The 21,549-nt window shown below is 57.7% G+C and overlaps 9 protein-coding genes and 1 non-coding gene across 10 annotated transcripts; 5 read left to right on the forward strand and 5 right to left on the reverse strand.

Moving 5' to 3' along the window:
- Positions 1-1,401: 1,401 nt before the first annotated feature.
- On the reverse strand, positions 1,402-1,935 carry B0I36DRAFT_369114 (RRM domain RNA-binding protein; the record flags this gene model as incomplete). Its single annotated transcript, XM_046159717.1, has 4 exons — positions 1,402-1,453; positions 1,537-1,643; positions 1,743-1,815; positions 1,913-1,935. 4 exons carry the CDS (start codon positions 1,933-1,935, stop codon positions 1,402-1,404), a joined length of 255 nt encoding a protein of 84 aa, XP_046005088.1.
- A 2,307-nt stretch (positions 1,936-4,242) lies between these two features.
- B0I36DRAFT_369115 (uncharacterized protein) lies at positions 4,243-4,596 on the reverse strand (the record flags this gene model as incomplete). Its single annotated transcript, XM_046159718.1, has 1 exon — positions 4,243-4,596. One exon carries the CDS (start codon positions 4,594-4,596, stop codon positions 4,243-4,245), a length of 354 nt encoding a protein of 117 aa, XP_046005089.1.
- Positions 4,597-5,235: 639 nt separating this feature from the next.
- On the reverse strand, positions 5,236-6,130 carry B0I36DRAFT_397465 (uncharacterized protein; the record flags this gene model as incomplete). Its single annotated transcript, XM_046161581.1, has 1 exon — positions 5,236-6,130. The coding sequence occupies one exon, from the start codon at positions 6,128-6,130 to the stop codon at positions 5,324-5,326; it is 807 nt and encodes a 268-aa protein (XP_046005090.1). The 3' UTR covers positions 5,236-5,323.
- A 1,139-nt stretch (positions 6,131-7,269) lies between these two features.
- On the forward strand, positions 7,270-10,070 carry B0I36DRAFT_255218 (peptidase S8/S53 domain-containing protein; the record flags this gene model as incomplete). The annotated part of the gene is made up of 2 exons (XM_046150864.1): positions 7,270-7,407; positions 7,521-10,070. 2 exons carry the CDS (start codon positions 7,270-7,272, stop codon positions 10,068-10,070), a joined length of 2,688 nt encoding a protein of 895 aa, XP_046005091.1.
- A 309-nt stretch (positions 10,071-10,379) lies between these two features.
- B0I36DRAFT_369117 (uncharacterized protein) lies at positions 10,380-11,348 on the reverse strand (the record flags this gene model as incomplete). Its single annotated transcript, XM_046159719.1, has 1 exon — positions 10,380-11,348. The coding sequence occupies one exon, from the start codon at positions 11,346-11,348 to the stop codon at positions 10,380-10,382; it is 969 nt and encodes a 322-aa protein (XP_046005092.1).
- A 1,849-nt stretch (positions 11,349-13,197) lies between these two features.
- Positions 13,198-14,907, forward strand: B0I36DRAFT_277974 (pectate lyase a). The gene is made up of 6 exons (XM_046151428.1): positions 13,198-13,568; positions 13,627-13,851; positions 13,909-13,958; positions 14,021-14,211; positions 14,281-14,413; positions 14,489-14,907. The coding sequence occupies exons 1-6, from the start codon at positions 13,274-13,276 to the stop codon at positions 14,726-14,728; spliced, it is 1,134 nt and encodes a 377-aa protein (XP_046005093.1). The 5' UTR covers positions 13,198-13,273; the 3' UTR covers positions 14,729-14,907.
- Positions 14,908-15,327: 420 nt separating this feature from the next.
- B0I36DRAFT_369119 (uncharacterized protein) lies at positions 15,328-15,652 on the forward strand (the record flags this gene model as incomplete). The annotated part of the gene is made up of 2 exons (XM_046159720.1): positions 15,328-15,349; positions 15,432-15,652. 2 exons carry the CDS (start codon positions 15,328-15,330, stop codon positions 15,650-15,652), a joined length of 243 nt encoding a protein of 80 aa, XP_046005094.1.
- A 2,297-nt stretch (positions 15,653-17,949) lies between these two features.
- Positions 17,950-20,583, forward strand: B0I36DRAFT_48252 (uncharacterized protein). The gene is made up of 2 exons (XM_046162938.1): positions 17,950-18,127; positions 18,199-20,583. The coding sequence occupies exons 1-2, from the start codon at positions 18,037-18,039 to the stop codon at positions 20,277-20,279; spliced, it is 2,172 nt and encodes a 723-aa protein (XP_046005095.1). The 5' UTR covers positions 17,950-18,036; the 3' UTR covers positions 20,280-20,583.
- A 117-nt stretch (positions 20,584-20,700) lies between these two features.
- B0I36DRAFT_t187 lies at positions 20,701-20,829 on the forward strand. The gene has a single exon. It is a non-coding gene; the product is annotated as a tRNA-His (tRNA).
- Positions 20,745-21,515, reverse strand: B0I36DRAFT_338298 (uncharacterized protein). Its single transcript, XM_046155735.1, has one exon. It carries the CDS (start codon positions 21,418-21,420, stop codon positions 20,887-20,889), a length of 534 nt encoding a protein of 177 aa, XP_046005096.1. The 5' UTR covers positions 21,421-21,515; the 3' UTR covers positions 20,745-20,886.
- Between the last annotated feature and the right edge of the window lie 34 nt (positions 21,516-21,549).

Raw genomic sequence — 21,549 nt, forward strand, 5'->3', positions numbered from 1 at the left:
CACTGTCTCTTAGGCCAGGCGGCAGTGCCTACAGAACACAATTCAGAGACATGCGAGGGTCTCTAAGGCGTGGAATATCCTACCGATTACGCTACTAAACACGCTGGCGGTTGCGTGGCGATAGTTCTATGTTTCACTACAGTGTGTCTTTTGCCATCATGCGAATTCACAGCGCTAGCAACAGAGTCTCGGCTCGTTGTTGCCAAATCGTGAGAGGTTGTCCGTGGGACATTCTTGATGCGGTGTACACCGGGCCAGCCAGAAGCCACTCATTTGAACGACACGGAGGCGAGCTCCATCAGACAAATCTCAGTACACTCGTGGCCTTCTTCCTGCCTCGTCACTCCTGGGCCTCACACTCGCAGCTGGCCTCAATCTTGACATGTAGTCAGCGACGACGCCTGCTAGTGAATGGTGATGGAAGAGGAAGTAGAATTTGAAAGCCGCAGAGCGATGTTGTTTGCACCGACAAAGTCCGGGTGCCCACATCGCGCGTCACGTTTGGAGCCAGTTCGGCGCACAGCAGCAGATTGTCGCGGTCGAACGACCTCTATCCCAAGCCCGCTTGACCCGGTAGTCACAAAGTCACAAATGCTGTCGGTGCGTTGAACGGAGGAGAGGATCGGTTCGGTGAATTGATGAATGGTAGTCCGTCGTCGAGTCCGTTGTCGAGTCAATCGGTCATACCCGGCACGGTTTGCTAGGGCTGTCGGGGACGCGGTGAAAAAAGCAACTCCTGCCTGACCAGTGATCTTGCGCTACTCTCTTGCAGAGAACCTCGAACAGGGCCAAGGGGGAAGGAGGGTCTCGACAGTCCAGGACTTACCTGCTTCACAAACTAAAAGAGGACACGGACACACAAATTACGGACACACGGACAAGACATCGCGCCACAGCACCCGCGCCTCCCACAAAGAGGAGGGACGACAGCTGCGGCACGACCAGGTGGTTTTGGTTTCAGAGGTGGATGATCGTAGCAGAATATGTGTGGAGGGTGGGAAGAGGGGGAAAAGACTAGGTTGCGCCGGCCCATTGCTGGGACGCGACACATACACCACGAGGCTCTCTCTCCTCTCTCTCTCTCTGCTAGAATGGCCAAGCTGCCATCTCTCCTACTCCGTGCTCTGGTGGCAGCACTTCCTCCTCTCCGCGCTCGCCGGGTTTTTGGTTGGGTGTCAAGATGTGCTGCTGCTGCTAAACTTTTGATTCTCGCATGGATGCTGAATGCTGGCCAGAGGCCGACAGACAATCAGACCGACCGGGCCGACATGATCAGCCCGCCGCTGCACCGCCTTGGGAGACGGCGCGGCGAAGGAGGACCAGGGGACTGGTCAAAGAAGCTGTGTGCTGAACATGGGAAAGTAACCTTGACGGGGGCAATGCCTGGGGAGCAGACACTGCTTAGTGGTTCTGGGGCTTGGCGTGGCTGACACGGATGTTGCGGCCGTTCAGGCTGGAGTGGGAGGGTGGTCAAGTCAGCTCTGGTGTGTCTTGGAATGTCATGGCAAGTTGAGGATGACGGTGGCAAGGACTTACTCCTGCTCGTTGAGGCCGTTGATGGCGTTCTCAGCGTCGGCCTCCTGCTCGAACTCGACGAAGCCGAAGCCACGGCTGCGGCCAGTCTCGCGGTCCTTGAGGACGTGCTGTGAGGGCGAGGTGAGTGAGTGAGAGGTCGCAAAAGACGCGGCGATTGATGTGCGCGCGTGCGCGCGCGCGCAGGAATGAGGCAGGGGACGACTTACAGCCTTGACGACGTTGCCGTACTGGGAGAAAGCCTGGTGGAGGGCACCGTCATCGACGGACCACGAAAGGTTACTGCAGGAAGGACGCAGCGCGAGTCAGTCATTGTGTGGGAGCGCCACTGGAGGGCCGACGAGGCCGGCGGGCAGCGGGTGTGAGATGGTGAACATACCCAACGAAGAGTCTGGCAGGCATTGTGAAGGACGGGTATGGTGGTCAAAGAGGACGGGATGGTAAAGGGCGTCGAGGTGGCTGGTGGTATCGCGAGAAGTGGGATGTGGAGGAGAGAGAAAAGGCAGGAGGGGGAGAGGAATGGGCAGGCAGGTAAAGGGACCTGGGAAGGAAGGGTCTGGTCCAGGTGGAGACACTCGAGCAGCAGCAGAAGCAGGAGCACAAGCACAAGCAAGGGCAGGCAACGCAAAACAACGCCACTTTGGATGCAGGTGGAGGGGGGGACACTCGTTGACCCCTACACTTGAGCTACTGTCCTGCACGCCCAGCCGTGCCTTGCTCCTCCTGTCCTCTCCCCTCCTCTCCCGCCTCTGCCGGCCTGGCCAGGGTTTTGTTTTTTTTGTGCGGCAGGCGACCCCGCTCCTTTCCCGCCCAGTCGCCCCCCGCCAGCCGCAAATTCAGACGGCAGAAAAGCAACGAGCAGCGAGAGCAGCGAGAGAAAATTCTGAAAAGCACGCAAGAGAGGGGCACCGCTCAAAGATTCCTGTCTGCGCTGCCCCCCGCTTAGTCAGGGCTGATGCCTCTGTGCGCAAGTGCGCTGCCCAGGTGATGCTCTGTGGGCGCCAACCTTGAGGGCGCGTCCCCCGTCCATCCCAAGTGAAAGTGACAGAGTGCAGTCTAAGTTACCCACCGTGAGGACCTCGCTGGGCCCATGGATCCCCATCCCATCCAGGTCCTCTGCTGCATGCCGCCATCTTCCAGCCCAGATGCGACATGTGCGCAATTGGCCCCTCCCATTTGCCTCTCAGGGAATGGCGGGGTCCCAAGCCCAGCCCACTTGCCGCCTTCGGGTCGCCACCAAGCGGGGCAGGGGACCTCCCTTGCTTATGTAAAGCAATTTAATCCAAAATCCCTGCTGTGGGGCCCGCGTGCCTGAGGCTCATCTGGCTCTCCGGATCCGCTGTGGCTTGCTGCTGGTGCACTGCCACTGCTCTCCCCTCTGCGGCCTCACTGTGGCGGCCTTGCAGGTTTCCCAGTGAATCAAGAGACGCCTGCTCACAGAATATGAACGGCGATCCCCGTCCGAGCAAGGACTTCGACTCTAGTCGCGACGGCATCTGCTTAATTGCCTTCTCTGCGATGCCACAGGCTCACTGGAACGACTCAAAGTGCGTGCTCAGCGGCTCCAGAGCTCTGTTCGTCTGTCCAACTGCTGACCTCCCAGCTTTCTGGGCTGCATTGCTTTCATTGGAGCTATCGCTGAAGCTCGTTATTGCGCGAGCGCCCTGATGCCTCGTGTCGCAGCTTGAGAAGGTACAAGGGTACCACTTCAAACCAATGCAAGGCCCACGTCTGTGTCTGTACTTGAAACTGCATCAACTGAACAGCATTATCAAAACTGATTTTGAACTGTGAATAACACCAATTTTGTTCGATACAGACTAAAATCACTAGGAACTAATTCATAACTCTGGACATCATCAATTCTGCCCCACATAGACGACCGTCGTAACAATCACAACAACCAGTGCGCCACATGGTGCGGTTTCCAGGAAAACTGCCATTATCTCCCCTCCACCACCATACCCAGCTCCTCGGCCGCTCTGTCCAATTCCCCAGCAGTGTGTTACTTTTCGGCCCCTGTGGCACAAAATCTTTGGGACGTTGGTTGCAGTGTGATCTCGGATAATACTTTGTCACATAACACGCCTTTCCATCGACGCACGGGCGTCCAATTTTATCGACTGGCCGGACACGCCCGACCCAGAGAGCAACGGTCCAGTGTACAACACGCTCGGTTTCTGGTTGACCAGGCCCGGCATGGTCTGGGCCAGCATGACCTGGTACCCAGCCGTGATGGGGCTAGGCGTGGCCCTCGCCATTCTCCTGGAGAGCTACTTCCAGGTCCGACGAGGTCGAGAAGAGATCCCTTGCTGGGCGCTCGTTTCCTTTTTCATGCTTTGTGTCAGCTTGTTCGCAGCTGGGATGGTGGCTAGCTTGCATCGGGGCCTTTCTCGGTACTTCTTGCCCGTTCTCTGCACCCCAGTTCTGTGCGCCTTTGACGCTTCAATCTGCGTCTGTGCTTATCTACAGTCCTGGCTGCGGGCCCGGCATTCCCACCCGGAAGCTCCTGAGCCACATTTCCATGAGTAGCTCACCTCACCAGTTGGAGAACCATGTTGATCATCTGACACGAGCATCACCGGCTCCCTTGAACCAAGCGCCATGGACAGAGAGTCCATCTCTGCGTTTCATCACTTGACAGCTAATTATAAACGCACAAGACTCTCCACCGCAAAGAAATCAACAAGACAAACTCAAAGTGTTCTGTCACGCACCACCGCGTTCGACGTATAGAGCAACTACCGCCGCAATAACCCCGGTGGCCAAGGCAAGCCTGATGTTCTCCCTACGCCTTTCACGGTGGGCAATTCCTCCCATACGCTCGAGGAAGGCGAGGGGTCTCTGCATCTCGTCGTTCACCCATGCCGCCATGCCCGAGATGAGATGACCATTCTCTTCGTAGGCGAGATCTGACTGGATCGCGGGTGCGTCCACTGTTATATCAGGGACGCTGTCGATGCCGTAACCTACGGCAAGTGGCGTGACGCGTCGCCCGAACTCTTCGAAGTCCTCGACGGAGAAATCCGTTCGGAGCTCGGTTGTAAATCTCCCAATGATCATTGCTAGATTCGCATCATCTCTCTGGGAGCTTGGCGATCTGCTCGAGCAGGCTCCCGCCTGTCCCTCGCAGCCTCGAGCGCTCGCCCAAACATGGCCAACAAATGGCGGGCTGTGGTTTCGTCAAACGCGCCAGAAGTCGCTCGTTTGATCCCTTTGGTCTGCTTCGTCGTTTATCTGGCAGCTTCTGTGCGTGGCTGTGGAGCACCTGCAGACCTGGGTGCAGTCGCCGAGCCTGCAGTGTGAGTGTCGTTGGATGCCATGGCTATTTGCGGCCTGGTTGATTGAGCTCGGTGTATGGGCGTTCTTGAGTTCATTCATTTGCACACGTGTTCGTGTCGGAACGGAGGTTGCAGCCTGCGAGCGCCTCGGCGGGGAAGTCTATATATATGCCAGATAGGGTTCACAAAGACTACGGTGGCAGCCAACGCACTCTCTCTCACTCTCCCGCCTTGATCATGTGGCCCAAGGTCGAAGGCAGCTAAGGATATTGTACGACTCAACCGTGGCATCAAAGAATCTGTTGAGTGCTTATGGTGTAGCTGACTTGGAATTTTGGTACGGCTTTGCAATCTCTCCAGACAATGGAGTTGGAAAGTACCTCGTGCTCCATCACGTTCCACGCGGCGCAAATGAAATCGAACTAAAAGTAGCTATGGTAATGCTCAGCATGTTTAAGAGCTCGCAGGTCGCCCATCTCGACAATGTCCAACCGGTGTGACGCGTGTTGTTACTTGTGTCGTGTGCAGCCTTCCTCCATCAGGTCGAATACCGTACAGGCAGCTAACATGACAAGGAGGTCCTTGAATGAGATCTCTGAATTCCCTCGTTCTGTCTTGTCCATAATATCCTTCACGAGAGGTCTAAAGAAATTCACCCCGGCCTGCAGCTTCCTGAGTTGCGGCATCTGCGGTGCCTCGCACGACTCCATCCCAGAGGCACCCGCCTTCTTTGTGTTGGTGGATGACAGACGATGCATTAGCCTGCTAAATTCGGACAAGACTTTCCCTGCTCCCGCTTCATGACTTTTCAAATTGCTCTTGAGCTTTCCGATCATCTCTTCGAAGCCGGTAGTGTTTTCTGAGTCTCCATCGATGGCCTTGATGAAGGAGGCGCGGGATTCGTTTATCAGCTTGACTGCCATCCCGTACTCGCCGCTAAGTGTTGCCAATGATGGTGCAGTTCGGAAACGGTTCATGTCGATTTGCAGGGTCCCTTCCGTCATTTTAACAATAATCTCCAGTGCCTTTGAAAGGACGTCCTCATCAGTGAGTGGCGGTTCCATGCTGAGGCTGAGGGCTGACCCTGGCTGCGTTACAATGATGGGAAATGGATGGTGTACAGTGTACAAGAGGGAGGCAGGCAATGGATTGTGCCGTGTACGCGTTGAAGAAATGAGCGCAAAGAGATGTCGCAGGATCGGGGCTCGAGCAGCGCCCTTAATATTGCCTGGCTGAGACCACCGGGCAGCCTTTCGTCTTTGCTTGGCCAGTCCTCGCCCGCTTGCAGACGACCTGCCTCGAAAGATAGCAAGCATGGTTCTGCATTCCACCACTTAATATGAGCGGCCAACAACAAAACCATCTTTGTTACAGTAGTTGCACATCCATGAACATAGGCCGGCATAGTTGGTCGCTCAGTGTGTCAAAGAAAGCAATCATTCTCCACATGCCAGAGCTGTGGCACCAACGACAGACAAAGAGCACGGAGATGTTTGCCGCTGCAGTTCAGCCCGGTGGCAGTAAACATTGGCCAGGAGCACCTCGCAAACGGTACCGAGGGACAACATCTCAACGCACCCGATCCCTTGGACGTCAAGGGCGGGTCTTCACTAACAGATCGCAGTGGCGTAACGGATGGCGGGTGAATCTTGCACCCAGGTGAAGAGATGATTATGAGCCCCCTGCACAGCGCGACTCATATCCCCTAGTACACGAAGTCAGACATGGCCCACAAGCGACGCGCCTTCATCGAGTACCGCCCCGCGGGGAGTGGCAAGCGTTACTACTCCACCAATCTTGTTACCGTTCGTTGGCGCACTCTGAGCCTCGACGTTGGTCCCTCACGCCGCCGTTCCACAGAATTGGCATTTGTTGATAGAGATAAAATGCCGGTGCTAGTGTTGCTCTTAAAAATGGCCACGCAGCTATGCGGGGGTGAGGGCATTATCCAATTTCGGAAAAGGTCGTCGAGTGCAGCTGAACCTTACCTGCTTGTCTAACAGGTGTCGAGCATTTTATCATATTCTTCTGCTACAAAAAACCCCCAAATTCGCGTCTTGACCCTTGCGCACGGCCCGAATTGATCCAGTCCCCTCCGCCTGATCGACAAGTCGCTCTCTTGGCGCACGGACGTCAGGGTCCCCAGAGTCTGAGCCTGGCCAAATAGGGTCAAGTATGGTACCAAGCTAGTGGTCGAGATTAAGATCCACGGCTGCTAGTTGCAGCTTGGCACCATTGGAACCCCAGCCCAAGACCCGGGTTGCAAAGTATGTACTAAAAAGGGCGAGGGATCGTCACAGCTGAACATTTGTGTCCACAATGGCGTTGCCCGAGCTTCTTGTTTACTCGTCTTCAGACCGCCATATATAATGCCCCGTATTCCGCACGATATTGCCTCTGGCTTCTTCCACTGGGTCTGAAATGATTTCGAGTAGGCACATACGCAGCATCCATCATGAAGTTTCTCGACTGGGCGCGGGCAGCTGCCGTCATGGCGGCGCCACTAGCTGCCGCCGCTAACGTGCAACCATCAACACCAGAGGCTCTGCCTGGGTCATACCTCGTCGAGTTTAGTGATGACTACAGCCACCTAGTAAGTAGAGCAGCATTCAGAAGCAGTGGCACTACGATGATCAACACGTACTCGGCTTTGACTGCTAGTTATACCATGCTGACCACATGGACCTGTCTCGGCAGTCTAGCGAGGACTTCATCTCTCTCCTGGCTGCGTCTGGAGTGCACGCCACACCTCGTCGCACTCTCTCCTCCTCTGTCTTTCGGGGGCTATCCTTCACCCTCACCGATATCCACGGCGACCAAGACTCGACTGTGCAGTTGATCGCCAGCATGCCCGAGATTAGCTGGATCTCGCCTGTCCACTCGATTGCAGCCCCCGCAAACCGGTTCATGACCGCCGGCGAGTCTACGACGTGGGACGTTCCCCACGCCATCCGCGCACGCCAGGCCGAGGATGTCGAAGTCATCCACCAGCTCACCGGCGTCGACAAGCTGCGCGAGGAGGGGTACTTGGGCACTGGCATCAAAGTGGCGGTCGTCGACTCGGGCATCGACTACACACACCCGGCGCTCGGGGGCTGCTTTGGCGAGGGCTGCCTGGTCTCATTCGGCGCGGATCTGGTGGGCGACAGCATCCAGAATCCGGCCCCCAGCGACGACCCCTTCACCAGCTGCCACGGCCACGGTACTCATGTCGCGGGTCTGGTGGCGGCCCAGCCCAACGAGTATGGGTTCACCGGTGTCGCGCCCAACGTCACGTTGGGCATGTATCGCGTCCTGGACTGCCAGGGCCGCGGCTCGACAGACTTCACCATCGACGCCTTCCTCCGGGCGTTTGATGCAGGAGCAGATGTCATCACTGCCTCCCTCGGCGAGTACAGCGGGTGGTCAGAGGAGAGGTGGAGCGTCGTCATTGCCAGGATTGCCGCAGCCGGTGTCCCTTGCCTCGTAGCGGTCGGAAATGACGGGTTCTATGGCCCGTTTTATGCTTCAAACGGCGCTCCGGGCAAGGACGCGACCGGGGTAGGCTCTTTCAATGGTCCGCTCGCCAACATGTTCCTGGTCAAGGCCTCCTATTCAACCGGCCATGACAACCTGACCGCTCCTACCACCAACTTTGGATACTCGCCCGCTGTCGGAAAGGATTTCTCCAATGGGACATATGCACTTCACGTCTTGAGCCGCGACATCACCGCCTCTGCGGATGCTTGCGAGCCCCTACCTGCCAACAGCACGGTGAGCCTTTCCGACAAAGTCGTTCTGGTGCGCCGTGGAGGCTGTTCCTTCGCCGTCAAAGCCCAGAACGTCGCCGACGCTGGTGGCAGGAGGATCCTGTTCTACAACAACGAGCCGGGCACGTATGAACCGGGAGTCAACACCAAGGGCATCGAGAGCGCAGGCATGATCCCCCAGAGCACCGGCGAGGAGTGGATCCAGCTGCTCGCCAACAGCACGCAGGCCATCACAGTGCACATGGTCGAGACGGCCAGCGCCGGCAAGCTGTACAAGGTCGAGGAGAACAAGCTGGCCGGCGGCTTCGCCAGCTACTTCAGCCAGTGGGGCCCGTCCAACGAGCTCAGTCTCCTGCCGACTGTGCTGTCGCCGGGGGCCTTCATGATGTCGACATACCCCTTGGCCAAGGGCGGTTACGCAGTCGAGTCGGGCACTTCCATGGCCACGCCGTACCTGGCTGGCTGCATCGCGCTGATGATCGAGGCGCGGGGCAAGATCTCTCCCGGAACCATCAACGCCCTCTTTGCTGCCACTGCCTCTCCTAACATGTTCCATGACGGGAAGACTGAATATCCCTGGCTCGGCCCCGTCATCCAGCAGGGCGCCGGCATGCTGGACGCCTACAAGGCCGTACACTCGGACATCATCATCAACACAGCCAGCATCAGCTTCAATGACACGGAGAACCGGACACCCCAGGAGTTCACCATCCACAACCGCGGCGCCGAGCTGGTGATCTTTAATCTCGGCAGCGTCGGGAGTGGCACTGTGTACACGCTCGCTGCCGATGGCACTCGTATTCCCTCGGTCTTTGACTATGCCGATTTCCCCGAGACGGTTACTGAGTACGCGACACTGTCGTTTGACCCAGCGGTGGTCGTCGTGGGCCAGGATCAGACCGTCACCGTGCGAGTGTCCGCGGAACCCCCGGCCGGGCTGGACGAGAGCCGCATCCCCGTGTACAACGGCTACGTCACGCTCAACGGCACCAACGGAGACTCGTATTCCATCCCTTACCTCGGTGTCGCCTCGGCCATGCGAGACGCCGTCATCCTCGACACGGAGCACGGCGAGAACCAGCTCTCGTCCAGCACAGACGCGGAGCCGATCCTCACCCCAGGCCACACCTTTTACCTGCCTTCCCCCAACTCCACCGCAGACGGAGGAGGGAACATCTCCTACCCGGCATTCAACCTGCGCCTGTCCATGGGCTCGCGCCTCGTCGAGGCGAGCGTGATCCAGCCCGGGCCCTCGAACAGCACGACAAACTCCACCGGCACCGCGCATGTCGTCGGCTCCGTGCCGAACTTCCCCAAGCTCTTCCAGTCCAGGCACGTGAGCGGTCCGCGCACGTTCTGGTGGGACGGCACGCTGAGCACTGGCGAGGCCGTTCCCGCGGGCAAGTACTCGCTCCTCGTGCGTGCGCTCAAGATCTTTGGTGACCAGGAGTTTGAGGAGGACTATGATGTCGTTCAGACGCCCGAGTTCTTCATTCGGTATATCTAGATGTCCATATGCACAGGTATGAAATTGAAAATGGACCCATTGATTCATATCTTTAACACTTCTTGCATGTGCATATGATTGCACTGAGTGCTGGAAAAAACACCATTGTTCGGTTTAGCCTTGAGTGCTCGTAATGACACAAACCGCAACGCCCATCAGTTCTACCAAGTCTTGAACCGCCATGCCACTGGTTCTCTGCTCTTTCCCTCGTTGATTTCTCATCCTCCTAGGACCCAAAGCTTCAGTCCAAATGCTCCGTTCTATCGCCCCTTGCATTCACCATGGCCTCCGCACCAATTGCCCTTGACTCTAGGTCAGTCTGGGAGGGAAATTACCAAGGCCAAACCGGCAAAAGCCAGTGGCAGGAGGGGCTTCTGGCTGTGCGTCATGTGCGACCTCGTCGTGGTCAACAGTGTCCTTGGCCCTGGCGCTCGTGGCCTTCGCGGCCTTCGCGGCCTTCATGTTCTCCGCTACCTTCGCGTATTCGTCCATAATATCCTTGTTCGCAAGACCCTTGGCCACGGCCCGGTAGACGTTGCCCTCCAGCTTATCTTCCGCAAGCTTCGGGTGGTTCTGACTCCACGCATCGCCTCCGGCAGCTGGTGCTGCGAGAGCCGGCACACAGTCTGGGCAGTCGCGAGGGTGTTCTGCTCCCTCAGACTCGACTTGGATGCCCTTGCGCCGCTGATTCTCGACATGCAGCGCATTCGTGGCGACTTCGAGGTTGTGGATATCGTCCTTGAGGTCTTTGAGGGCCTCGAGACACGAGTGGAGGAAGGATTTGTAGGTGTCGAGGTCGATGAAGCGGCGCGCGTCCGGGTCGTCGATGGTCGGCGCAGTCAGGCTGGAGCTCTGGTACGCGCTGCTCACCAGCGCGAGCGCCGCGGTGGGGAGGCGCTCCTGCCTGGTCTCCATCCCGGCGAAGATCCTGCGCATCTCTTCGTCGTCGAAGTGTGAGTACTCGCCAGGAGTAGCAGTGCATGTATTGTTGCCGGCTCTGAGCTTTTCGTAGTCGGCGCCGGGGATGGGTGGCCAGGTCACCTCGAGCGCCTTGCGCGACATCTCGACAATCTTGGCAGAGATGCCGAGGTTGTACAGAAGCTCATGCGCCAGCTTCTGCGTTTTGGCAGTGATGTTGCTCGTGGGGAGCTTCTCCGGGCATGGCAGTGCGATCAGCTTGGCCAGCTCAATATACGCCTCGCGGGAGGTGTGGGGGAGAGGCTCCGCGTCGGCAAGCGGGAAGTCCTCAATAGGACGGGGATGTCCAGGTGGGTTCATGGCGAGTGCGTTTCAGTCCGATTGTTGTGAAACTGGATTTGTGATGGAGTTCGTCGCCGCTGTCAAGTTGGTGAATATTCGTGTAGAGTGGATATTGGGTGTTTTGTCGATTTCTGGAATAGTCGTGGGCTGTTCGATTTGATTTATATAAAGCTGAGGTTGGCGACATTTTGGATCTCAGGCACCAGCGTAATGTCGGAAGGTGCCTCGAAGACTGTGCTCGCAGGTTGGGCTTACCGTACTAGCTCTCGCTCTGCCATAGTCAGAAACATTTCCAGTCGTTCAAAGGCGTGCTGGAAACAATCTGACGTGCTTCAGGCATCCCTATGTATGACTGGCTTAATAAAGCAAAGTCTGGTGCCATGTCACAAACTGATGCCAGAATGCAGCTCGCCAAGCAAGGAGGCAAACATGTTGTCGCGAGGCCGTTACCAGCATGGGGCAGTCAACCGCAGCGGAAGGCCTTGGAGACCGCAGGAAGGAGCGGACCATAGAAAGTTTAATGCCTGAGCCGCAAGAACAGAGGCATGATTGAAAGCCGGATGTCGCTCTCCTGTGTCATTGCACCCTGCCGACCGGCGGCGCCATTGTGCCCAAGGCCATACTCCTGGCAGTATCCGCAGCTGTGTCAGCAATCAATGTGGTGCAGGGCGTGAATTAACGTTCTCCCGGCTCCTATCTTGATCACACGGAGGCATAGGAGTAGTCAGCATTCTCTTTGACGCCTGGCGCAGGCAAATGGTTTGCGCTGCCGGCCACTCTGAACGTACCTATTGCGTCCCCACAACGGGTCGAAGAAGTCTGTCGTAAGCTGTCTGCCGCGGATAAGGATCAGGCCCAGTGGCGTGACTGATCAAGACGCCAGGGCGATTGGTGCACCACCCCCGCCGCGATGAAACACGCCTCATTAGCAGGCATGCTGGTTACATTGGGGACGATGCGTGTTCTGGACGGCCATCGTGGGCTCCATAAATCTCGATGGATTGGCTCCGTTCCCAACGGAGTCGCCGTTCCAAGCCACATTGACTTGGCCCACAAGCCCTGACTGGCGAGACAGTTGCCTTGCGAGGGAAGCTACATTGATCAATTCTGAGTGTCAAGCACTGCGCACCATTACTGGTCATTAGTAGCAGCCCCTCTCGCGACAGCTTCAAGGCAGGCAGGCAAGCCGCCTCGTCTGCAGACACAAGATTTTGACAGGCGATCGGGTGCGCCACACCATCTGCCAGTGCCTCTGATCCGATTGGCGGCCTTTGCAAGGCCACGCTGTGCCGCCCACGGCCCCTGGCGACGGGCCCCTGAAAAGGGCAGCCCTTGCGTGCTCCGTCGCCCAATGCGGAAGCTCACGCTCCGCCAGCGTCCCTCAAGGACGAATTACTGCAGGCACCCACGTGGCTACCGACAAGTTGGAGCGCATGTGGCGGCATTGGCGGGCGTCGTGATTTCGCACCAGTCACACCCTGGCTGGCCTGCGGCCGACCCGATGGCCATCCAGACGCCCTGGCTCCTTGGGGCATTCTTCTCCAGCTGTCATCAGCAAAAACGACCAGAAGGGAACTGACAAATGCAACATTGATCTTATCGGGCTGGGCAGTCCCCGGCTCGGGGGCTAGGGTTCCCCTTGCTTAGGGCCCCGGCACTTAGATTACTGACCTGTCGAGGGCGGAGCACTGCCGGATGTTTCCACGTCGTGGATTGATGGAAAACGGGGCTTGCCAAAGCCGGCCATCCTGGTCACGACAGCCAAAGCAAGGTCCTCATGGTGGAGGCTGCAGAACGTTCAGTCGCTTGATAAAAAGAGCCTCGCCCTCGGCCGGCTCAGTCTCGTTGCTCTGAAGGACCACCGCAAGTTTCTTGCAGCCTCTCGTTATACCGCAGCAACTGACCAAGACGTTGTCGCACTTTCACCAGAACACGCCCCCAAGATGCACTTCACCGCCATCCTCGCCGCCACGGCGGCTATGCTGCTCAGCCCGGCCGCGGCTGCAGGCGTCGTCGGCGCCGCTGAGGGTTTCGCCAAGGGCGTCACCGGTGGTGGCAGCGCCAGCCCTGTGTACCCGGCCTCGACCTCGGAGCTGGTCAAGTACCTGACTGACAGCTCGCCGCGCGTCATTATCCTCACCAAGACGTTCGACTTCACCGGATCTGAGGGAACCGCCTCCGAGACTGGCTGTGCGCCGTGGGGCACCGGCTCTGGCTGCCAGTTGGCCATCAACAAGGGTGAGCTGCATCACAGGCACATCATGGCACACCTCATAAGCTAAACTTTGCGGCACAGACAACTGGTGCAACAACTACCAGGCCTCGGCGCCCAAGGTCAGCGTGACCTACGACAAGGCCGGCCTCGCGGGCATCCAGGTCAAGAGCAACAAGAGCATTGTCGGCCAGGGCACCAGCGGTGTCATCAAGGGCAAGGGCCTGCGCCTGGCCAACGGCGTGTCCAACGTCATTATCCAGAACATCCACATTACCGGGCTCAACCCGAAGTATGTCTGGGGTGGAGGTAAGGATTGACGTTGGGCTATTATGATGGAAGCGCCGGTCTAACGTATTCCGACAGATGCCATCACCCTAGATGGAACTGACATGGTGTGGATCGACCACGTCAAGGTGAGTTGATGCCAAATACCGCAAAGTGCCATGTGGCAACAGATTCACTAACATGGCTCAAGACCTCTCAAATCGGCCGCCAGCACATTGTCCTCGGCAACGGCGCCTCCAACCGCGTGTCCATCACCAACTCGGAGATTGACGGCTCGTCCTCCTGGTCGGCCACCTGCAACGGCCAGCACTACTGGAACCTCTACTTCACGGGCTCCAACGACCTCGTCACCTTCAAGGGCAACTACGTCCACCACTTCTCGTGAGTGCCACCTTCGTACAAGAGAGTCCCGGTCTTACTCATCTGACAAATGTCTCCCCGCTGCTGCAGTGGCCGCGCCCCCAAGGTCGCCGGCAACACGCTCCTCCACTTTGTCAACAACTACATGTACAGCTCCACCGGCCACGCCTTCGAGGTCGATGCGGGCGCCAAGGTCCTCGCCGAGGGCAACGTCTTCCAGAACGTAAGTAAACAATCAATTATAATCTCCACGCCAAAGGCGTCGCGGAACTGACAAAACGCCCACCCCAACCTACAGGTCGCCAACCCCGTCGACACTACCATCGCCGGACAACTCTTCACCTCGCCTGACGCCAACTCCAACGGACAATGCTCGTCCAGCCTGGGCCGGGCCTGCGTGATCAACGCGTTCGGCAGCTCCGGCGCCTTCAAGCGCACCGACACGGGCTTCCTCACCAACTTCAAGGGCAAGAACATTGCCAGCGCGGCGGCTGCGAGCTCCAGCTTCAAGGACAAGGCGGGCGTTGGCAAGATCTAAGCCAGCCTCGGGGAGTGGCGGTGGCGAGCAGAAAGGGAACGGTTTGGTCAAGCTGTTTTTCCGGCCAGGCTGGAGGTTCTCAAATTGTGTAATGCACATATCTTTCAATTCTTATATAACATGACTCTTTGTACATACTTCTCAGGATATTGGCAATCGTATCGACAGGGCGATGAGACAGTCCTCTTCTATCCAGCGGTAGACGTTTGAATGTGGTTTTGTTGCAGCACTTCTTCCTTGAGACACATTGTTTATCTCAACCTGTACCTCCTTTCGGGACTACCCCCTGATTTCCTGATTGTCTGCCGCTGTCTCTGAGCACGCCAGACCGCCTCCGACAAATATCCTGGCCAAGCTATGACCCCCGCACATGCCTGGCTGTCGGTCAATGCACTTGGGAACCCAAACGCCATGATGGCCCCCCCGCTCCAGCGTCCAGAAACCTTGAGCCCCTCCCATCCTGGTCAGCTCATATTTGAGGAGAAGGACCAGACACCCCCCTGTGCCCTCCTTTTTCCCATTCTTCTCGAGACCAACAATTCACAATAAGATATTGTCCCGCGACTTCTGCCTGCTCTACTACTACTACAAGTGCCACCATGCCCGCCACGGACGCTCTTTGTAAGTCGCACCCCTCAATTATGCACTACATAAATGATGGCATAAAGAAAGACAAGCGACTGACTGACCCAATACACTGCAGCACCGCCCCTGACCCCAGCAGAGCGCCAGGTCGTCAAGAACTACGGCGGCTGGACCCAGTTCATGCACAGCTTCGGCCTGAAAGCGCACGACTCGGAGCATATTGACGAGGCACACCAGATCGCCCGAACTTTTGCTGCCGGTGGTGAGGCCGAGGTCGAAGCTGAGCCGGACAATCGAAGCGCCCAGCAGTCGCAGCAGGGCGGTGGGCAGAAGAAGTAGCGGGTAGGGGCTGTTGTGGCAGTCGGGGAATAGTGAGGGTGTCAAACCCCGTTGCGAATTCTAGAACAAGATGAAATCGGGGAGTATGGCTAGTGAAGATCAAAAGGCTTGTGCTACTCCACGTGCCGAGTCAAAACACGCAGAGGGAAGGGACAGGAGCTCCACTGTTCATGTGTGGAATGGGTTGACTGATGCGTGTTATTATGGCAGAAACAGCTATGAAATGGAACTCGAGAAAAAGCTGTTTGTTCGCCCTTGCGAGTCATCGCAATAATGCCCGCCAGAAGCCCTCTTTGCTCTTGAAAAGCTACACAGCCAAGCGCGATGAATGCTGAACTTTGGTCTGGCCTGGCACCCAAAACGACATGGCGTCTCAGCGGCCCACCCCATCAAACCTGATCATCTTCTCGGAACCCTCGTGTGTGTCATGCCGACGGTGCTGAGAATGACTCTTGTGATGCGGGACAATCTACTTCTTTCCACCGCTCTGAGCCTGGCCCCCAGCATTGCCCTGGCCCTGGCCCTGTGCCTGTCCCTGACCAGCGCTGGCATTCGCATTGCGAGCACCAGCAGCCTGGGCGCGAGCAGCGAAGCCGCCGGAGCTCATGTCGCCGCCAGACTTGGCCTTATCCGCCCCCGAGACGAGAAGCAGTTAGCCAGAAGAGATCTTGCAAGAGCGACACGGCGTGGAGAACGGACGAGAAGATGGGCCGTGGGCGGCGCGGAGGGGGAGGGGGGTGCGGGAAGGAGATGTACGACGACGGCGCTCGGATGCGCAGGGAGTGGCGCTTGTGGTGGTGCTGGAGGAGGAAGGCTTCAAGACAAGGGTTGAGGCATACCTGGCTGGACTGGATGCGGGCTGCGTCCGAGGAGCTCATCTTGTTGTTGCCAGGCATGGTGTTGGTCTTGATGTTGGCAAAGACTTTGTGTTGGTGGAGAGGTGTGGATTGAGTGTTAGTCAGGATGTGTACTCTTGGGTGTGCGTTGATGTTGTGTTTGTGAAGAAGGAAAGAATCAGATGAGTCGACACAGGAAGAACCAGGCTCATTATATCCTCTTCACAGGCTTCTTGTCGTCGCTTCATGCCTTGCCACCTTGCAGCCTGATGGCTTGCGGGTGCCTCGTCTCATTCCGGCCGCCTTCTGCTGAGTTCTGCCGCAGGAACATGGTCCTTCGCAACACGCCGAGCCACGTCAGCTTCGCTACAGAAGGCAGGCCTCTTCAAACCATCCAACACGCCTCAGGCAATCATATTTCAGACAGAAGCACCAATTAAAGTTATTGATGAGGTATCATGGAGTCTGAGTGCAGTCACGGCCGGAGCTGATTCGAGGGTGACTGAGGCTAATGCTGGAGGCCAACCAGAGAAGAAAAATGCCTCATGAGGCGTCGCGCCGGGTGTTGTGCCTCCTCAATGCTACTTTCCCTTTTGTATGGTTTAGTGAGGTTGGTGGTCGGCTGCCTTGAGCCGCCTGGCAAGACCCTTGGTGTGCGCACAGCTGCCTCGAGCAATATAAAGCTTGAAGCAGCTTAGACTTTACTTTTTTGATCAGGCAACATGCGCGCACGCCTGGCAATCTGAATGGCCCTCATCCGCGCGCGAAGTGCCAAGTTTCATAGATGCACCTAGGGCCGCAAGCATGGGACTTCGCGCTCCGCGACTGGCTGGAGGACAAGTAATTTTTCTGACATTCTGTGCGGATGTCACCACAATTGTTGCGACGGGCTAGTCTCATTCATGCGCTGCATCCAAGAAGAGACAACAGAGCATCAGGGGCTAAGTGGCGGACTGGCCTTCAAACAGGCACAGTTGATGATTCTTCTTGCGAGATGAGTTGCTGAGCAGCCCGTTGCGGGCGCTCATCATAATCAAGTGCATCTACAATACATAATATTCGGTCAATGTTACCACTTGACAAGGTTGAATCATTGCCACTTGCTAGACCTCTTTGCTCCGATCATTGAAAGTAAGATGCGCCAATCACGCCAGCGTCGACGGAGATAGCGAGCGCTAACCACATCGACATTTAAACTCCGTCAACCACGCCATGCCAAATAAGGCCCGCATGCGCTTGACGTGATGACGCGCAGATGTGCGCCTCAAACAGGGGTCCAGCGCTCTTTAGCTCGCACCACAATCGGCCTGTGCTCACCTCATCAGTTCTGCAGCAACATACGACACTCGCGCGTTCAGATTTGCCAGGCTAGCTTGGTAGAGCACTCGGGTGTGGTGCGCCTGTCTGTGGCTAGCCTGGGACCGTTCGCGCTTTATTTTAGACCCTGCCCCTGTGTCAATTCTTTATTCAGACGACAGGGACTCCCTGCTTCATACGGCTTACACTCGAACTCTATAGCCGTTCTTTGATGAGCTACAACCGACCACCATGGCTCCCATAATCCGCGACGCAGGCGGGCTCTCTGGCGCGGGCACCACGATTCTGATAGTCGTCGGCACTGGCGGCTTTACTCATGCTGGTGAGTCTATTCCCCCTTCCCAACTTTAACCCACATCTTGCAGTAACAAGACACCTAACAAGGGAACCCAGCCCCGATGCTCGAAATCGGCCGCATCCTCGCCCAGCGCGGGCACAGGATCGAGTTTGCGACACACCAAGGCCAGGAGCGGTGGCTCACGTCCCCCAACCCCCGGGAGCAGGACAGCAAGTACAGCTTCATCTCGCAGGTCCACCTGATGGGCCCGGGGATGGACGTGGCCACCGAGGTCGAGCACTACATGCAGATGCAAGAGTCGGACGCGCGGGTCGACTACCGGGCCTACGCGGCGCCCAAGCTGCGCGTCGACGCCTTCTGGGAATCCGACTACGCCGCGCTGTGCCGGATCATCACCAGCGGCAGCGGCAGCACCACCAAGGGAACCACCACCACTACCCACCACCACCACCGCCCGGACCTGATCCTTGCCGACTTCTTCGTCGACATGGCGGCCCGGGACATCCAGCGGCAGTTCGACATCCCGCTGGCCAGCATGTGGCCGCAGATGCCGTACGGCGTCCTCGCCGGGGTGCCGTACATCCCCGGGCCTCCGGGCCTGCAGATCGACGCGCTGACGAGCGAGCACGCGACCCTGTGGACGCGGGTGCGCGCCGCGCTGAGGCCGTTCCGCGCGCTGCCGACCATGCTCACGTACCTCGGGTTTCTCCGGAGCATGCGCCTGCGCGCCGGGGTTAGCTATCTGCTACCTTTCACGAGCAAGCCGAACCATCTGGTGCTGGTCAACTCGTTCTGGGGGCTCGAGACGCCCAGGGACCTGCCGCCGCTGGTGGTGCCCGTGGGGCCGGTGCTGGCGGACAGCTACGAGGATGTCGAGGGCGAGCTGGGGGCGTTCCTGGAGAGGAAGAAGAGGGTGCTGTACGTCTCGTTTGGGACGCATGTGATGGTGCAGTATCGGGACTTGGAAAAGCTGCTGCTTGCGATGCTGGTGCTGTTGCTGCCAGTGGATACGCCGGGGCTGTTTCTGGGAGAAGGAGACGGGAAGGGAACGGCGATGGGGATGGGGGCAAGGCAGACGCGGTATCGCGAACCGGATCCCGAGGTGGTGTATCGCGAGTCTCTGTCCCGCCTGTCGTCTACTTCGTCACCATCATCAGCACCATCTGGTATCATCGACGGGGTAGTCTGGGCCATGACCCCAGCCCAGACCAAACTCTTCTACAGCAACCGGCCCCCTCCCGTCAACGACGCACAACGCCGCCTCCACGAGCAGCAAGACCTGCTCCTGTCCCGGATCCTCGCCAACGCCCACCCGCAGTGGCACGTCGTGCCCTTTGCCCCGCAGCGCGGCGTCCTCGCCCACCGCCACACGAAGCTGTTCCTGACCCACGGCGGCGCCAGTAGCGTGCAGGAGTCCATCTTCCACGGCACGCCGATGGTGTGCCTGGGCTACTTCTTCGACCAGCCGCTCAACGCGCTGCGGATCAGGGAGGCCGGGGTCGGGGAGGGCCTGGACAAGGCGGACTTTTCGGCGGGCGAGGTTGTTGAAAAGATGGAGGATATTCTGGGCGACGGGGAAACGGGGAGGGCGGTGGCGAGGAACGTCGAGAGGATGAGGAGCATCGCGCGGGTGGCGAGCCGGCGGAAAGAGCTCGCGGCGGACCTTTGCCAGGAGGTGCTGTTTGATCACAAGTTTGGCGCGGCGGTGGGGAGTCTGACGACGACGGCGACGACCGCGGACGTGCTGGGGGACACACTTTTGGACGAAGGGGAGGAGGAGGAGGAGGAGGAGGCAGACGAGCGAAGTGGTGATGGTGATGGCGGCGACGAGGAGCCGTGGGTTACAAGAAGGGCCAGTGTTAACGCGAGAACACTCGAGGCCGGGCAGCACGATCCCTCGTCATCATCATCGTTGTCTGCCTCGAGATCACGAACACAACGCAACAAAACCCCGCGGCGACGACATCTCCACCACAGTGCCCACAAGGATAACATGACCAAGCGCCGCCCGATGCACCTCCAGACGGCAGACATGCGCATGTCGACATGGCGCGCGCAGAACTGGGACCTCGTGTTTGTCGGGGTCGTGACGGCCACAGCGATCGGCGGAGTCGGGTGGTTCGCATGGATGAGGCTGGGCGGACATGAAAGTCATCAGCCGATATGGTGGTGGTAAACATGAGAGGAAATCTGACTGCTGATGCCTGGGGCGGGCCGCCGCGCACACACATAGCAGAGGCAAGGAGTACTCTGGTTCAAGCGACATGCTCTCTTTCTTGCGTGGCAATGTTTGATTCGTTGTGTTCTGCAATGTGTTTGTTGTCCCTTGGCATCCAACTTGGAAGTGGCCTGTCTCTCTTGGCATGAGGAGCAAGCGTCTCACCAGCTTCCAGGTCCATTGACCCATCCCCCAGTCCTTCGCAAAAACACAACACGATTACAACCACAGCATACCACCACCATCAATGCATCCCAAAACTGCAAACATCGCCAGGCAAACGAAGAGTGGGCCCGCCTCGTTGTCCATAGTCATAAGTGTCAATAAGTTGCCGCCTTCTCATTCGTCGGATCCTCCCCCCAAACCTCCGAGTCAAAGGGGTGCTATCGTCCAGTGGTTAAGACATCACGTTGTGGTTGTACACATCCCAAGTACAGTTAACACTATAAATACACTGTCACGCAAATACATTGCCGTGAAAACGCCGGTTCGATTCCGGCTAGCGCCAACAAAAGGTTCCCATCCCGACTTTTCTTTTCTTTTTTGGTCCTTGTCTCCATCACAGCTACAGATGCTCCATCTGCTCCAATTTTTCGAATGGGGCCTTCTCACTCGGTAGCCTCATGGGGCAAGACGAGGCGAGCGAGAGCAGGGATCGTCCGTGTTGTTGTTGGTTCTGGAGTTTTTGTTGTGGAGCGCGGGCGTCTTTAGCTCTGATCAGCTGAGCGTTTCTCTTGCTTTGGGTTGGTTGGAACTTGTAACTTGTACGACAAGCGTGGGGGGCAGCGTGCTCGACAGAGAACAAGAGAGCTGGAGAACAATGAAAAGGGCGAATGAAAAGGCTAGAGCAATGGTGCCACTGCTTGGCTAGCATGTAGTCCGGCGCCCCGGGACATGACACAACATAGTGGCCAACAGCCAGCCCGCCAGCCAGCCCGCCAGCAGCGGTGTGAGATGCATGATCTCCAGCCGGGCACGCCTTCCCTGTTGTTTTCGCTAGCGAGAAAGCGAAGAAGCAAGCAAGCAGGCAGGCCGGAGAGCCCAAGAGGCAAGCAACAACGACGTGTACCTTTGGGCACAACCACAAAGTACCGATCATGTACTCGTCATGTACCCAAACAAGTGTCCTTAGGTATGGTATAAGTCAATGCCTGCCAACTCAACCCACCTTGCCTGCCTGCCTGCCGGGCACCATGAAACACGGATCTCCAAAGCGGCCAAGGGGTTG

The sequence above is a fragment of the Microdochium trichocladiopsis genome, assembly GCF_020744255.1.
Source record: "Microdochium trichocladiopsis strain MPI-CAGE-CH-0230 chromosome Unknown B0I36scaffold_13, whole genome shotgun sequence".
NCBI lineage: Eukaryota > Fungi > Ascomycota > Sordariomycetes > Xylariales > Microdochiaceae > Microdochium > Microdochium trichocladiopsis.